Here is a 14,736-nt window from a genome sequence, read left to right on the forward strand (position 1 = left end):
GGAATAGAATGGAGAATAGAATTTTGTTCTACTTCACTCGTTGAAAAATTGATGTGTTTTAGTTATTATTTGCCTATCAATGCTCCATACAGGCACTGGATATTCCCGTCCATGTGTATTACTGGTGAATGAATACACAATCAACAATCAATCGAAAAATTGCTTTCAGTTTCTTCATATAGGAAATCACTGTGGTTTGTTATTAAAAAAAAAGCAAAACCTCTGATCAAAAGTCTGTCACAAAATGACGGGTGGCGTTTTCTCTTCTTGTTGAAATAGTATCATATGGTTTTATCAACCAGTAGTTACTTAGTGGTTTGAATAAGGATGTCGTGTGGGCATGCTGTGAAACTCGGACCTCTTGAGGTTGTCTGGTGGTACTGCACATTTAAAGGAGTGTTGTCTTTATACAGTGGGGTCTGAAATTATTGACACCCTTGATAAAGATGAGCGAAAATGACTGTATAAAATAAATAATTCAAATACTGAGCTGTATTGTATGCAACAAAACAATTGGGACATTTTCATTCTCTATTTTCATGTCATCCAACAAATGTAGACGCCTGGAGTTTGCTAAACAGCATTGGCAGTTGTATTGGAATCAGTGCTATGGTCAGATGGCATGAAAATAGAGCTCTTTAGCCACGTACACCAGTGGTGGGTTTGGCGTAGAATTGAGAATGCATAAGCAGAAAAGAACCCCATACCAACTGTAAAATATGGTGATGGATCTTGAATGTTATGGGCTATTTTGCTTCCACTGGTCCTGGGGCCCTTGCTGAGGTCAACTTCATCATGAACTTTACCCAGTACACTGACATTTTAGCCAAAAACTGGTTGCCTCTGCCAGGAGGTTGAAACTTGGCAGCAAGTGGATCTTCCAGCAAGACAATAACCCCAAGCACACGTCAACATCCACAAAGAAAGGGTTAATTGGCAACAAAATCAACATTTTGGATTGGTCATCTCAGTCTCTAAACTTGAAATCCATAGAAAACCTGTGGTTTGAATAGAAGAGGGCAGTCTATAAGCACAGATGAAGGATATCAAGGATCTGGAAGGATTATGTATGGAGGAATGGTCTAAGATCCCTCCCAATATGTTTTCCAACTCTTAAAATAAAATGCCTCATTGCCATTATCCTAGCAAGGTGAGGTATTGAAAGGTATTGAAAACAGGGATGTCAATAGTTTTTACACCTACATTTTTGAGAAAAAAAGTATTACTTTAAAGAAAATGTCTTTCTCTGAAGAATTGTATTAGCATTGGTGTAAAGTACTTAAGTAAAAAAAACTTTAAAGTACTACTTGAGCAGTTGTTGTGGGTATCTGTACTTTACTTTACTATTTCAATTTTTGACAACTTTTACTTTTACTACATTCCCAAGGAAAATAATGTAATTATTACTCCATATATTTCCCCTGACACCCTAAAGTACTTGTTACATTTCGAATGCTTAGCAGGACAGGAAAATTGTCCAATTCACACACTTATCAAGAAAACCCCCCTGGTCATCCCTATTGCATCTGATCTGGCAGACTCACTAAACACACATGCTATGTTTGTAAATGATGTCTGAGTGTTGGAGTGTGCCCCTGGCTATCCGTAAATAAATCTAAATAGTGCCGTCTGGTTTGCTTCATATATAAGGAATGTGAAATTATTCATACTTATGATACTTTTGATACTTAAGTACATTTTAGCAATTACATTTACTTTTGATACTTAAGTATATTAAAAAACAAATACTTTTAGACTTTAGTAGTATTTTACTGGATGACTTTCACTTTTACTATAGTCATTTTTTATTAAGGTATCAAGTACTCAAGTATTACAATTAGGTACTTTTTCCACCACTGTCTATTAGTATAAGATAATAGCGTTTCCACATTTTTTGAGCAACAATTTAACTCAGTAATATGATCAAGGGTGTACATTTTGGCCCCCACTGTGGGTGTGGGAGTTATTAGACACATGTACATATGTTTTTACAACAGTTAAGTATAAAAGGTGGAACATTATTTTTTTCATGGGGTTTTTAAAAAATCTTGTTTTTTTTAAAGCGTGACCTCACCAAAAAATATGATGAAGCATAAATGTAGAATGTTTTTTCGAATGTTTAGAATATATGCAAAATTATTTGAGAATTCAGGGGTGTGTGTGTGTGTGTGTGTGTGTATCTGTTTACTCGTGCCAGTGTACATTTGCTGTTGTTGTGGGTGTATGATACATGATTCCTCAACCAATCACAAACTCAAGATATTGTGAGGGTCATAACTATAAACTGAGTGTGTGTTCATGTACTGGTGAGAAAGACAAGCAAGACAGAACAGTCTAAATCTCATACTTGTTGACCGTCCAGATCGTGAACCAACAGCAAAGAGAAAGATGAAGACCTTGGCCATCCTTGTCCTCTGTGCTCTGGCATGTGTGTGCCACTCTATTGGAGGTAAGAGCAGAGATAGAGCGACAGCGTTAGTCAAGGTTTTGCACCTGTGCAAAATGTGCAACTATTTTTAGAATTTCAGCATAAATGGAATAAGGAAAATAATCAAATAAATAATGAAACTTCATATAAATGTTAAAGAATAAATAAAACATGTAAACAATTTATAATGTTGTAGTTGTGTTTTCAGATCGAGATGATTAATCATGTACAATACTGTTTCCTCTCTACACAGACTCCTCTACCTCCACTGCCTCAAAGCTTGCTAGTGAGAAAAGAGTGGGTAAGAAACATCACTAGGATAATTAGTACCAGAATGGCAGCGGTCTGATTGTGTGTACTGTAATGTTGATGACCAGTCGTAGATGCACTGAACATGGTTATTCTAAGTGCAGTGGGATTACACTTGTTTAAATTTATCTCGTTTTAAAAAGTGAATATGTTCTATGACCTTACAGGTGTGTTTGTTAAGAAGGACCTGGCCTCCACTTTGGTGCGACAGAAGAGAGCCAGCACTGCCCTTGCAGACTTGTCCCTGACTCAGCTGGAGAGGTACAGTAGTGTTCTGTTGTCCCCTGTCTGTCATCTGATAGCCTGTCACACAAGGTTGTTTTCTACAAGGTGCCGAAAGTGTTCCACAGGGATGCTGGCCCATGTTGACTCCAATGCTTCCCACAGTTGTGTGAAGTTGACTGGATGTAATTTGGGTGGTGGACTATTCTTAATACAAACTGGAAACTATTGACTGTGAAAAACCCAACAATGTTGCCATTCTTGACACAAACCGGTGCGCCTGGTACCCTGTTCAAAGGCACTTAAATCTTTTGTCTTGCCCATTCACCCTCTGAATGGAACACATACAGTACACAATACATGTCTCAATTGTCTCAAGGCTTAAAAATCCCTCTTTAACGTGTCTCTTCCCCTTCATCTACACTGACTGAAGTGGCTTTGACAAGTGACATCAATAAGTCGATCATAGCTCTCACCTGGATTCACCTGGTCAGTCTATATCATGGAAAGAGCAGGTGTTCTTAATGTTTTGTACACTCGGTGTATGTGTTTTGCTGTTAATCAATGTTTGTATGGGAACAAGCATCATTTCCACTTGATTTAAGAATCATTTAAGATGAAATGTGCTCAAATATTCAGGGAATTTCCTGTTGTTATGGAGTGAAATGTTAATTATATAAAGCCTCTTTCTTCACACTGGATAATATCCAGATTTTCATCTGGGGTTTTTTCTTCCCCCTTTCTTCTTTCACCTCTTCCTCCTATTGTCTGGATACTGCCCAACCCCTTCATTCCCAGTCTGAGGGAGGTGTGTGAGCTGAACTACTGGTGTGAGAACATGATGGACACAGCTGGGATCATTGCTGCCTACACCGAGTTCTATGGACCAATCCCATACTAGATGTCAACCCACTCCACAAACCAACTTCTATTCTGCAAGGCTTTTTGGAGAGAAATAGGTGTAATGTTCTGAGGATGAAACATCTGAATAAATCTAAATAAATGAAGTATAAATTGATACGGTGTTAGAGGGAGAGCGAGAGAGAAAGAGAGAAAGAGGACAATGAAAAGTTATTAAAATAACTATATGGTAATATTCTGTAGTGTAGTATGGTCAATAAAATTATCTAAACAATGTGTCTTTCGTCAAATTATTTCATATTACATAACAATATTCTAACAATGTTATAACCTGATACATTGTGCGAGATCTGTCATTTTCTAAAGGGAACAAATGAGAAACAGATTAGGCTACACACTTAAAGGAGACCTGAAGAAATGACCTCTATGGTATCAAAGGCTGGTAAAGACCTTGATACAAAAATAGTGGAGAAACTATAGTGGAGCAAAAAGTTCCATTGGCTTGACATTACTGACGTTGTTTACAAATATTGAAAGAGAAAAGTTACATGTACAGATCTTCAGCACCTTCATGAATATAAAACAAATCTATGACAGCTGAAAACATTTAGACTACATTGAATGTGATATAGCATGAACAAACATATCTATCTACCTATGGTGCCTCTGTCAAAACAAAGACACGTTCAAATGCATAAATGATCCCAAGGCGGGGGCATTTAACTTGGTCATCCCTGTCAATAATGTTCGTATTTATGTAAGGTCATCTTGCCTTAAGATTGGTGTAACCTGGCCATTCTACCCCCAAAAATATGTATAATGCAATGCAAAAGGCACTCACTCACCTTGGTTGAAGCGTAGGCTATTTGTAAGAGAAGCAGTAGCAAAGGTTGCAGGTTCACCCAAAACTGCAGACATGAAGCAGAGACTTTGAGTGCAAAACTGCGGTCTACTAGGTCAGCCACTGGGGGGGGGTTGAGCGTATTTTGTTTGATCTTCTTTTTTGGCGTTTCCGGTTTAGCTCACACGAGACTTCCGCCCGAGCTCGCGGTAATCAAAACATGGTGAACTGAATCAATTAGCCAAAAGCGTTTATGTCAGTGTGATCTAAAAGGGTATCACATACATTAGTTTAATACAGGCAACGGCATTTATAGTTGACCATTTACCCGATTGGAAAGTAAGAGAGGGGAAAGGCACACTGCCCACAGTTTCACGTGGATAAAGGTAGAGTCAGTTCAAGTTGGCTTTCTCGTTACCTGTTCATCGAGTTAGTTGACTGGCTAATTTAGCTAGCTAACGTTTTGCTGATTTGAAACCTGCAGACTTTGGTGATATAGCTACCGTTGGCTACAAAAGTAGCTAACTAACTATTTAACATGTCAGTAAATTAATATTGGCGAGTATTTGCATAATATATAGCTAGCTAACATTATAATACAGCGTTGCTAGCTAATTTAGCTAACGTTGGTTGTTAGTTGGGACTAGTTAACGTATACTTCTGACTAGCTGCTATTCAACCTTTAATCTTGTCCAATGTCTTGTGACATTGTGCTGGGAGACGAACTTGTATGTACAAGTATGTTTCTTAGCACAATGTCAAAAGGCAATTCATTATTGGTTTAATCGCAGCGAGAGTGAAAGTTATTTATAATAAGGACCTCTCTGAAATGGAAATGGGTGGCCCTCCCTAGAGCAAAATATATTTGACCTAAACTCTCCCTGAACGCAAAAAATGAGTGACCCTCCCCTATAGGCAAAATAATAATGAAAACAAAGTGGATAGCAGAGAACATCTAGCGTTTACTCACTTCTTGGACAGACCAGAGCCTTAAAGATGAATATTTTTTAAATTACAGGCTAAGAATGAACATATGTTCATCTCATCATATTTCTCCAATGCCAAATCAATGTGTCTTGTTTTCAATGAAACTGCCCCTGTTTGCAAGTAATACAATCTGAGACCTCATTAGGAATCTGAGCATGGTGGAGCACCAAGGTTAGGCCCAACTTATCACCCCAGACAGAGTAGACCTCCCGACGCAGAAAAATTGAAGCTTTAACTGCTCGCTACTCTTCTTCCGTAGCTCAACCCAACGAGAGGTCAGAAGTGTTTACCTAAAAGCTGTCTGGTTTTAAACATCTTATATTGTATAGGAAGTGAATAACTTAATCAATTGATAGTGACAGAATTAGATTACTTCCCAAGCAAAGGACATTTTTTCCCATATGCATCGGAGTCACATCTTTCCTGGATATTTTACAGCTTGTTTCTAGCATAAAGCATCGCGGACCAAAGCACTGTTATAGATCACTTTATATAATCAGATTAGTTTAGTCTTTTCTGCCATTTTCTTCAATAAAAAGCTGGCTTATGGCATACCGTCTCATACCCCATCAATTCGAGTCTTGGTTTTAACTTAGCCTACCTCTGTGCCAGTGAAGTGCTGTTATTTAAAGAGTGGATGGGGGGAATTGACCAACAAATGTATTGATATAGCAGCCTATAGCCTAAGTGAGTCTGCCAAACATGTAGGCCTATCTCTTATTTCTTAAATAGGCTCCAACACAAAGCCCTCTTGTTGTTAGTAAACTAATTAAAATGAAGAATGTTGAAATGAATTATGCCTACTGGAATTTGCCTACTTTCAGCACAATGAGCTGTCCATTTTCCAATTGATTGTGCCGCTGCTTCGTTTCAGCACCACATTGTAAGTTACTCAAATCTGGCTTATTGTGAGGTCAATAACTCTGATAAATAGGCCTACATCATCATTGATGATTAGTTGACAAGTATAATCAGGTGTGCTTGTCCAGGGTTACTGTTGGGGGTACCGGAGGACCAGGGTTGGGAAACACTGTTCATCCGTAAGAGTGCATTTTTTTTGGAAGAAGCCCCTGACTCTCCCTCTGAACTGCCACCATAGGCCTACACAGCACAGCCATTGGTTGGGAATCACACAAAAAAAAAATGATCAGCAAGAGCAGAGCAGGCTGGGGCTCATGGTTGGAATATCCATTGCAGGGTGTAATGCAGCCTAGTTTTATTTACACCATCCCAGCAGCTATCTTAGAAATATCACTTATTTTCAGTTGATACTGTATCTTCCCTGGCAGGGTGAAGGAGACGCGCCATCACCATGGGGCGACGTTCGACCTCCTCCACCAAGAGTGGGAAGTTCATGAACCCCACCGACCAGGCTAGTAAGTAACGTCATACCCTTTCCGTCGTCATGACTGCTCACATCATACGTTCACCTCAACTTGAGCATGAACACATCAGTGGACACCCATTGTTACTTAAGCTTCAGGGGATCCCATGTATGTGAAAGGAAAATCATTTCAGTGTCTTATTGAGCTCAGCAGCACTATGAACAATAGTAAAGGCATCCACGTAGAGGAGCTGTCAGGTAACAGTTTCTACATCAAACTTAATGCGGTGCCTTTTCCTCTTCAGGGAAGGAGGCCAGGAAACGGGAGCTGAAGAAGGTAAGACCTTGGCTGACAAGTTGAATGTCAATGACAGGTTGACTTTGTAGTCTGTCTATAAATCTCACTGTGTTCTTCTTTGCTGTGCCACAGAACAAGAAGCAGAGGATGATGGTGAGAACAGCTGTACTGAAGATGAAGGACCCCAGACAGATCATCAAAGACATGGAGAAGCTGGATGAAATGGGTGAGCCATTGCAAACGGGTTTTAAACAAGGTTGTGCGTTTATTTGTCTTCCAAAAGGATCTTGCTAATCATTTTATTCTCTCCTGTTCACATCTGTTCTCTATCTGTTTTTTTCTGTGCCAGAGTTCAACCCTGTGCAGCAGCCGCTGCTGAATGAGAAGGTGTTGAGAGACAAGAGGAAGAAGCTACGGGAGACGTTTGAGCGCATCGTACGTTTGTACGAAAGAGAGAACCCAGACACTTACAAGGAGCTACGCAAACTGGAGCTGGACTATGAGAGCAATCGCGGCAAGCTGTCACTCTACTTCGACTCAGTCAAGGTGTGTATGCTATGCTGATGAACATGTATGAATTGCACAGATAAACCGAGCAGTGCTGAGATCATGTCATAATTGTTGCTGTTGTTCACTACTCACACTTTCTCTTCCTCGCACTGTCAACTAGAATGCTGAACTGGTGGAGGTGGATAGCATCCCACTCCCAGAGATGCCCCATGCCCCTTCCAGCATCCTGATCCAGGACATCCCCCTGCCTGGGGCCCAGCCTCCCTCCATCCTGAAGAAGGGCTCCTCGTTTAGGTGGGCAGTCCCCTGAATTTACAGTGCTGTCTCAGTATCATTCCAGTGGACCATACCACAACCCTACCAGCTGCTCTGTAATATCTATCTTTCTCAGTAAGGGGATCAGTGCCTCCATGTCTGCAGCGGTGGCAGGTGTCCCTCGGTTACCCCCTGGTAGGAAACCCCCAGGTCCCCCACCTGGCCCCCCACCGTCTCAGGTCCTTGCGCTGTACGCCTCACGTAGGGCCCAGTTTGCAGCAGATGCAGGTACTGCACACACACCTCTTCTCACTACTGCATGTTTGTACATGGGATCAGGAGGAATAAATATGCTTCATTCTACTTTCTTATCCAAATCCACCTTTCTCTGCCTACAACCAGATCTGTCCAACCAGGCCTCTGACATGGAGAAAGCCCTGGACACTATGCTGATGGGAGGAGAGAGGGACAGTGGGAGCGAGAGCGATGGAGAGGATGGCGAGGAAGACGACAGCGACTCTGAAGAGGACAGTGAAGGAGATAGGGATGAAGGAGGCGAGGTTGACAAGAGGATGATGGTGGACCGGAAGGAGGACGATAGAGAGAAGGGCAGAGAGGAGGACAGAGGGGACAGACATGCAGGTGAGAGGCGGAGCCTTGTCCGCATATGTGCTTGCTTGATCACCCCAAGTGTGTTGGGTTCTGTCTTCAAGTCTGCACTGCTTGGTGTTGTGATATGGCGTTTTACACGAGGTTGTGTGATATGTTTTGCAGGACGCAGTGTGCGGTTTGCAGACATGCCCCCCTCAGCCCCCAGGGAAAAGAGCAAGAAGAAGAGGATTGTGAAGAAGAAAAAAGCCATCACTCCACTGCAGGCTATGATGCTTAGGATGGCAGGTACTGTGTCTTCAGTCTGCACACAACACCACTGCCACACTTGAGCAGGACTTGTGATGCAGATTAATGATTGGATTGTTGACACTATTTTGGAGAATGGCCTTTAAAGAGGTTTGTATTCGCTGGAGGATGATTTCTCCATGGGAACTAGGTTATACTTTCTTCCTTCATCCCTTTCTCACTCATCCCCCTTTATTATTTGTCTACAGGGCAGTCCATCCCTGAAGACGAAGAGGAGGAAGAGGAAGTTGAGGAGGAGTACACTGACTCTGACGACTCAGACATCGAGGATAGGGGACCACCAGGTGACAACCAATCTCATCTTATACCCAATCAGCGCATGCCTCCACCCTCTGGACCAATGGGAGGACAGCAACCACCTCTACACATGCAGGGTCCACCAGGAACAGGGCCTCCACCGTTGGGACCACCCCCAGCTCCTCCAATGAGGCCTCCTGGTCCGCCCTCTGGCCTGCCTCCCGGCCCTCCACCCGGTTAGTTGGTTTTATGTGTAGTAATGATTGGAGTACAGTGTCATCTTGTATGACGTTGCTTCATTACTATCAAATTACTTAAACAAAGCACTATGATGTGATATGTCATATGATATGTCTTGTTTGTCATCCTAAGGTGCTCCCCCGTTTTTGAGGCCGCCTGGTATGCTAGGTGGTCCAAGGGGACCGATGCCCCGGTTACTGCCCCCTGGACCCCCACCAGGTCGTCCCCCTGGCCCTCCCCCAGGCCCCCCTCCAGGCCTCCCTCCTGGTCCTCCACCCCGGGGACCCCCACCCAGACTGCCTCCCCCAGCTCCCCCAGGTATGTGTGGATGCGCGGATGTATTTTTGCCTTTAATTGGAATTACATATGACTTTATCCCTTCTCCTTAAACACGGAACATTGTCAAAACATACAAAAAAAATGTAACATAACTACAGTTCAGCAGTACCCAAAGTTAACAGTAATAAAAATATATGTCAACATGGCACATACCTCAAGCTAAAATGAATGTAAAATGTCAAAGCATGGGAATAAAGCAGGATTTCCCCCCACTCTAATCTCCTCTCTTCTCCCTTTCTGTAGGCATCCCCCCTCCACCACGATCTGGCCCCCCACGCCAACTCGCCCCTCCCCTCTCTCTTTTTCCCCCGCCGCTTAACTCCAACGTACTCAGCGCTCCCCCCAGCATTGTCCACCGCCAGAAACCCGGCTCTAACCCAGATGGCTCCCATAGCAACCCCAATGCCTCCATGCTGCCCCCTCCTTCCATGCCTATGTCCATGCGCCCAGGGATGCAGATGCCCCCTCCCCCTGGGACAAGTGCCCCGCCGTCGGGCGCAAACCCCACCAGCCACCACCATGCACCAACCATCGAGAAGCGGGCCAACATCACCTCTGTCTCAGCCGGAGGCAGCAATCTGGCAACAGGCCAGGGGAGTGGCGGAGCCACCATCTCAGCCAAACCCCAGATCATCAACCCCAAGACAGAGGTCACCCGCTTCGTGCCCACGGCGCTGAGGGTGCGCAGGGATAAAGGGGCCAGGAGCGGAGGAGGGCCTATGGAAAAGAGAGGAAGAAGAGATGAAAGGGTGGGAGGCCAGAAGCAGCAGTCGATGGCTGCCCCCATGGGGTCGGCCAACCCTACTCAGATGGGCCCAGTCTCTCAGCCCAACATGAAGACCAAGGACCAGATGTATGAGGCCTTCATGAGGGAGATGGAGGGACTCCTCTGAGACTGACAGGGGCTGCGGGGTGAAAAGGGTGGGTGTGTTGAGAAGGAAAGAACAGTAGGGGCCATGAAGAAAGTGTTAGTGATACCAGCATGCAGATGCTGTTCAGAAACACATTGGTTCCTCTAAATGAAGCGGAAAGGCTTTGTTTTTCACAATGAGACAAGAATCTCCTCCCTACCAACTTACTGTACATGGCTATGATAATTTGGCTCAATCTTTGTGAAAAAGCTAGTGTTTTTTATGACTGTCAAATGTTTATTTTATTGTTGAACTGAGAAACGTCAAAGAAAGAAAGGGGGTGTTTGTAGGAAAATCCAAATGAGTGTGTATATGCTTGTCTGAAATGGTTAGACCTGCAACTAAATAAATACTTAAACTCAATTAACTATTTTCAGTCCAATCTTTTTTTAAGCATCTTTTCATAAGTCAGACTACAAATTAATAAACCACCATGATGAACAGGCTCGTTCAGCACGATGCAACGTTTTGGATCATTCAGATGGAAGAACTATGTTGGATAAGGAATAACAGCTCTATTCGTGGCATTTATATCTGCAACGTTTGACAACTGAATGTGCAGCGGGGAACATCAAGTCCCAGATATCCTAGCATGAAATCCATTTCCGTACATGCGTAGTTTAGCGTAGACGGCATGTTGGAAAACAAGCATGGCGGACGATTCGGGAAAAAGTGTTGCGATAAAAACAGATGGCGCAAAGGATGAAGATTCTAGTAGTGATGATAACAGTAACGTTAATATAGCTGAAAACGATAAGCCAGTGAAGACCTTCAAGGATCTGGTGAGTAACGCTAGCTAGCTAAATGGAAATGGTGAATAAGCTTGCCGGCTTGGAAGCGAGCTAACGTTAAGAGCACATCAACAAACCAGCCTACCGCTCACAAGTTAGCAAGTTAACTGTCTTTCAACCACCAACATACAGTTCAGCATCCTACGGTTCACCAGGTAGAGAGCTAGGTACAGCTGTGAGATGATGTGATGTCATTGACAGGCATTTAAAAATCGGGCGCCCATTCAGCCATGCGATTTGTGTAGATGTGTAACATAAACTCCATATTCTAACGTGTTTACATATTCCTGCTATGGCATGCATCTGTTTAATATAGGGTGTAACTGAAGTGCTGTGTGAAGCTTGTGAACAGTTGGGATGGAAGACTCCTACAAAGATCCAGGTAGAGGCCATACCTGTAGCCTTACAAGGTGAGTTCAGTTTGATGGAGGTGGTTGAATGTTCTTGTTTGTTTGTGCTATGTATAAAACGGTTGGTCTATAGTTGGATGGAGGTGGTTGAATGTTCTTGTTTGTTTGTGCCATGTATAAAACGGTTGGTAAAGACCTGTCCTCTCGGTGGAAGGTCTCATGTCTGTCTGTACACTCACGATGCACTTTCTTCTCTCCTATCTCAGGAAAGGATGTAATTGGCTTAGCAGAGACCGGCTCAGGGAAGACCGGGGCGTTTGCTCTGCCCATCCTGCAGTCACTCCTCGCTTCCGCTCAGAGGCTGCACACGCTCATACTCACCCCCACCAGAGAGTTGGCTTTCCAGATAGCAGAGCAGTTTGAGGCCCTGGGCTCCAGCATCGGAGTCAAGACTGGTACGTGGGCATTGGAAGGAGTAGAAACATATTTGATGGAACTCAAGTGTCATGTGACTGTTGTTTTAACTTGTCTTTTTTTCTGTTTCAGCTGTTATAGTTGGAGGAATTGATATGATGTCCCAATCCCTGGTCCTGGCCAAGAAACCTCACATTGTCATTGGTGAGAAAATAACTTCATCCCTTTCAGTTGCATAATATGGTACCATCTTTTAAGTGCGTTCCTGGTTGATACTGTGTATTCACCATGTATGTCATAACAGCCACCCCCGGGCGGTTGATAGACCACTTGGAGAACACAAAAGGCTTCTCACTGCGAGCGCTGAAGTTCCTGGTGATGGATGAGGCAGACCGGATCCTCAACATGGACTTTGAGACCGAGGTGGACAAGATCCTAAAGGTTATTCCCAGAGACAGACGCACGTTTCTCTTTTCTGCCACCATGACCAAAAAGGTACCCACATAATGGCCCCTGTTATCTATTCCTTTTAGCTCTTCATTTGAGACTTGTCAGAGTATCCCTAACACCTGGCCTGTCACACTAACCCTTCTATGTCTTCTATATTTACCAAGGTCGCAAAGCTGCAGAGAGCAGCTCTGAAGGATCCAGTTAAATGTGCCGTTAACACCAAGTATTCAACAGTAGAAAAACTGCAGCAGTACTACGTCTTCATACCCTCCAAATACAAAGTACGTGAAGTTTGATGTTCTGATGGACATTTTTCTTGGAGTATGTGTATGGTTAGTGTTGAATTGTAAGTTAACTGCCTGTGTCTCCAGGATTGTTACCTGGTGTCCATCATCAATGAGCTGGCTGGGAACTCCTTCATGATCTTCTGCAGTACGTGTAACAATGCCCAGCGGGTGGCGCTGCTGCTCAGGAACTTGGGCATCACTGCCATCCCCCTGCATGGGCAGATGAGTCAGGTACCCTCCTTATCCAAACACACTACTGTCTACCAACATACTCACTCCAAATATCATACTCTATAACACTTCCAAATGTTTTACACATGAGTGGAATCTGCATGTATAAATAATAAATGTCTTTCTCTGTTGGTCAGAACAAACGTCTGGGGTCGCTGAACAAGTTCAAGTCTAAGTCTCGCTCTGTGTTGCTGGCGACGGACGTGGCATCAAGAGGACTGGACATTCCACATGTAGACTGTGTTATTAACTACGACATTCCAACTCACTCAAAGGTATCAGTCTTGTTTCTCCCTGACTGCAGTCTCTTCAATGTTATCACAAATGAGGGACCCAACCGAGCAAGTTTAGTGGCATTTTACCGTGTGTGTTTGTACTCAGGACTACATCCACAGAGTGGGGCGAACCGCCAGAGCAGGACGGTCTGGAAAATCCATCACATTTGTCACACAGTAAGGGCCACCTTTTATGCTCGCTCTCAACCAATCTTATTGAAATTGGTGACTTTGTCCAAAGATTTTCTTCTGGTTGACATATTGACCTCTCAGGTATGATGTGGAGCTGTTCCAGCGAATCGAAACTCTGATTGGCAAGAAGCTGCCTGCCTTCCCCACGCAGGAGGAGGAAGTGATGATGCTGGTGGAGAGAGTGAGCGAGGCGCAGCGATTCGCCAGAATTGTGAGTCTCAATCGGTGTCTTTTCAGCAATGTCGTCATCCATTATAATGGCTCTAAAGTCAGTCACGATAACCTTTCCCTCTCAGGAAATGAAGGAACAAGGAGAAAAGAGGAAGAGGCCCAGAGGAGAAGAGGGGGATGACACAGAGCAGTCCAGCGGTGTGAGGAAGAAAGTAAGAGGCGGAGCTGGTAGTAGTGGTGGCGGAGGGGGGGGCAGAGGAGGAGGAGGCAGAGGGGGAGGAGGAAAACGTGGTGGAGCAGCATGGAGAGGAGGACGTTAAAGTTGCCAGTAGAGTTACACAATACTGTACATATTGTCAGATACTATGTCATTTTCTCCTTGATATAAAACATCCACATCATCACAACCACCACATCATGGAGACAGGCTATTTAATTACCAATGACTTGTTCAATTTACTAATCAATATTTCCATTTGTAATAAAATGTTTATGTAAAATCAAGCTCATGTTTAGTGAGTTGTGTTCACAATTTGATAATAAAGCTTGGTCAACATGAAAGGAATCCTGATATGATAACATCTTCATGAATTTGTATTAAATCTTTTGAAAGTAGATTAGCAATGCAGGTGACATGAACAGGGTTGAACTATGTTTGTGGAATAATGGCGAAAATAGACATTAAACCAACAATGACCTATATTTCCCAGAAGAGAATGGTACAAATAAGCCCCACCACTTTGGACACCAGATGGGGGTGTTGCATATATCATGATATCTAACCGGTTATTATGTGGTAGCTTATTGTAACATTTGTACCATGTCAAATATCACTCCATACAAAACACTTTAGATCGTTATTTGCATCAACAGCGTGTTAATGACAAGGAACAAA

The 14,736-nt window shown here is 43.3% G+C and overlaps 3 protein-coding genes across 3 annotated transcripts; all 3 read left to right on the forward strand.

The window, feature by feature from the left end:
- Positions 1 to 2,284: 2,284 nt before the first annotated feature.
- LOC118364756 (osteocalcin-like) lies at positions 2,285 to 4,096 on the forward strand. The gene is made up of 4 exons (XM_035746460.2): positions 2,285 to 2,449; positions 2,682 to 2,729; positions 2,905 to 2,998; positions 3,758 to 4,096. The coding sequence occupies exons 1-4, from the start codon at positions 2,389 to 2,391 to the stop codon at positions 3,858 to 3,860; spliced, it is 306 nt and encodes a 101-aa protein (XP_035602353.1). The 5' UTR covers positions 2,285 to 2,388; the 3' UTR covers positions 3,861 to 4,096.
- Positions 4,097 to 4,837: 741 nt separating this feature from the next.
- LOC118365501 (WW domain-binding protein 11-like) lies at positions 4,838 to 11,043 on the forward strand. Its single transcript, XM_035747768.2, has 12 exons — positions 4,838 to 5,047; positions 6,938 to 7,024; positions 7,278 to 7,309; positions 7,403 to 7,496; positions 7,620 to 7,816; positions 7,941 to 8,074; positions 8,172 to 8,323; positions 8,438 to 8,677; positions 8,810 to 8,932; positions 9,142 to 9,426; positions 9,563 to 9,748; positions 10,013 to 11,043. Exons 2-12 carry the CDS (start codon positions 6,961 to 6,963, stop codon positions 10,660 to 10,662), a joined length of 2,157 nt encoding a protein of 718 aa, XP_035603661.1. The 5' UTR covers positions 4,838 to 5,047; positions 6,938 to 6,960; the 3' UTR covers positions 10,663 to 11,043.
- Positions 11,044 to 11,239: 196 nt separating this feature from the next.
- Positions 11,240 to 14,406, forward strand: LOC118365502 (probable ATP-dependent RNA helicase DDX47). Its single transcript, XM_035747769.2, has 11 exons — positions 11,240 to 11,462; positions 11,788 to 11,881; positions 12,088 to 12,276; positions 12,368 to 12,439; positions 12,540 to 12,730; positions 12,850 to 12,966; positions 13,057 to 13,203; positions 13,341 to 13,478; positions 13,585 to 13,655; positions 13,752 to 13,881; positions 13,967 to 14,406. Exons 1-11 carry the CDS (start codon positions 11,331 to 11,333, stop codon positions 14,159 to 14,161), a joined length of 1,476 nt encoding a protein of 491 aa, XP_035603662.1. The 5' UTR covers positions 11,240 to 11,330; the 3' UTR covers positions 14,162 to 14,406.
- The last annotated feature ends 330 nt before the right edge of the window (positions 14,407 to 14,736 follow it).

Source organism: Oncorhynchus keta, chromosome 32 (assembly GCF_023373465.1).
Source record: "Oncorhynchus keta strain PuntledgeMale-10-30-2019 chromosome 32, Oket_V2, whole genome shotgun sequence".
Lineage (NCBI taxonomy): Eukaryota > Metazoa > Chordata > Actinopteri > Salmoniformes > Salmonidae > Oncorhynchus > Oncorhynchus keta.

What these genes read in the sequence shown, in the direction of transcription:
- LOC118364756 (XM_035746460.2), top strand. Translation starts at nt 2,389, where the DNA reads ATGAAGACCTTGGCCATCCTTGTCCTCTGTGCTCTGGCATGTGTGTGC. An exon ending in TGCTAGTGAGAAAAGAGTGG is followed by an intron (nt 2,730 to 2,904) that starts GTAAGAAACATC and finishes ATGACCTTACAG; the next exon opens with GTGTGTTTGTTAAGAAGGAC. An exon ending in TCCCTGACTCAGCTGGAGAG is followed by an intron (nt 2,999 to 3,757) that starts GTACAGTAGTGT and finishes CTTCATTCCCAG; the next exon opens with TCTGAGGGAGGTGTGTGAGC.
- LOC118365502 (XM_035747769.2), top strand. Translation starts at nt 11,331, where the DNA reads ATGGCGGACGATTCGGGAAAAAGTGTTGCGATAAAAACAGATGGCGCA. An exon ending in CAGCATCGGAGTCAAGACTG is followed by an intron (nt 12,277 to 12,367) that starts GTACGTGGGCAT and finishes TTTCTGTTTCAG; the next exon opens with CTGTTATAGTTGGAGGAATT. An exon ending in TGCATGGGCAGATGAGTCAG is followed by an intron (nt 13,204 to 13,340) that starts GTACCCTCCTTA and finishes TCTGTTGGTCAG; the next exon opens with AACAAACGTCTGGGGTCGCT.
- LOC118365501 (XM_035747768.2), top strand. Translation starts at nt 6,961, where the DNA reads ATGGGGCGACGTTCGACCTCCTCCACCAAGAGTGGGAAGTTCATGAAC. An exon ending in GGAGAAGCTGGATGAAATGG is followed by an intron (nt 7,497 to 7,619) that starts GTGAGCCATTGC and finishes TTTCTGTGCCAG; the next exon opens with AGTTCAACCCTGTGCAGCAG. An exon ending in GCCTCCCCCAGCTCCCCCAG is followed by an intron (nt 9,749 to 10,012) that starts GTATGTGTGGAT and finishes CCCTTTCTGTAG; the next exon opens with GCATCCCCCCTCCACCACGA.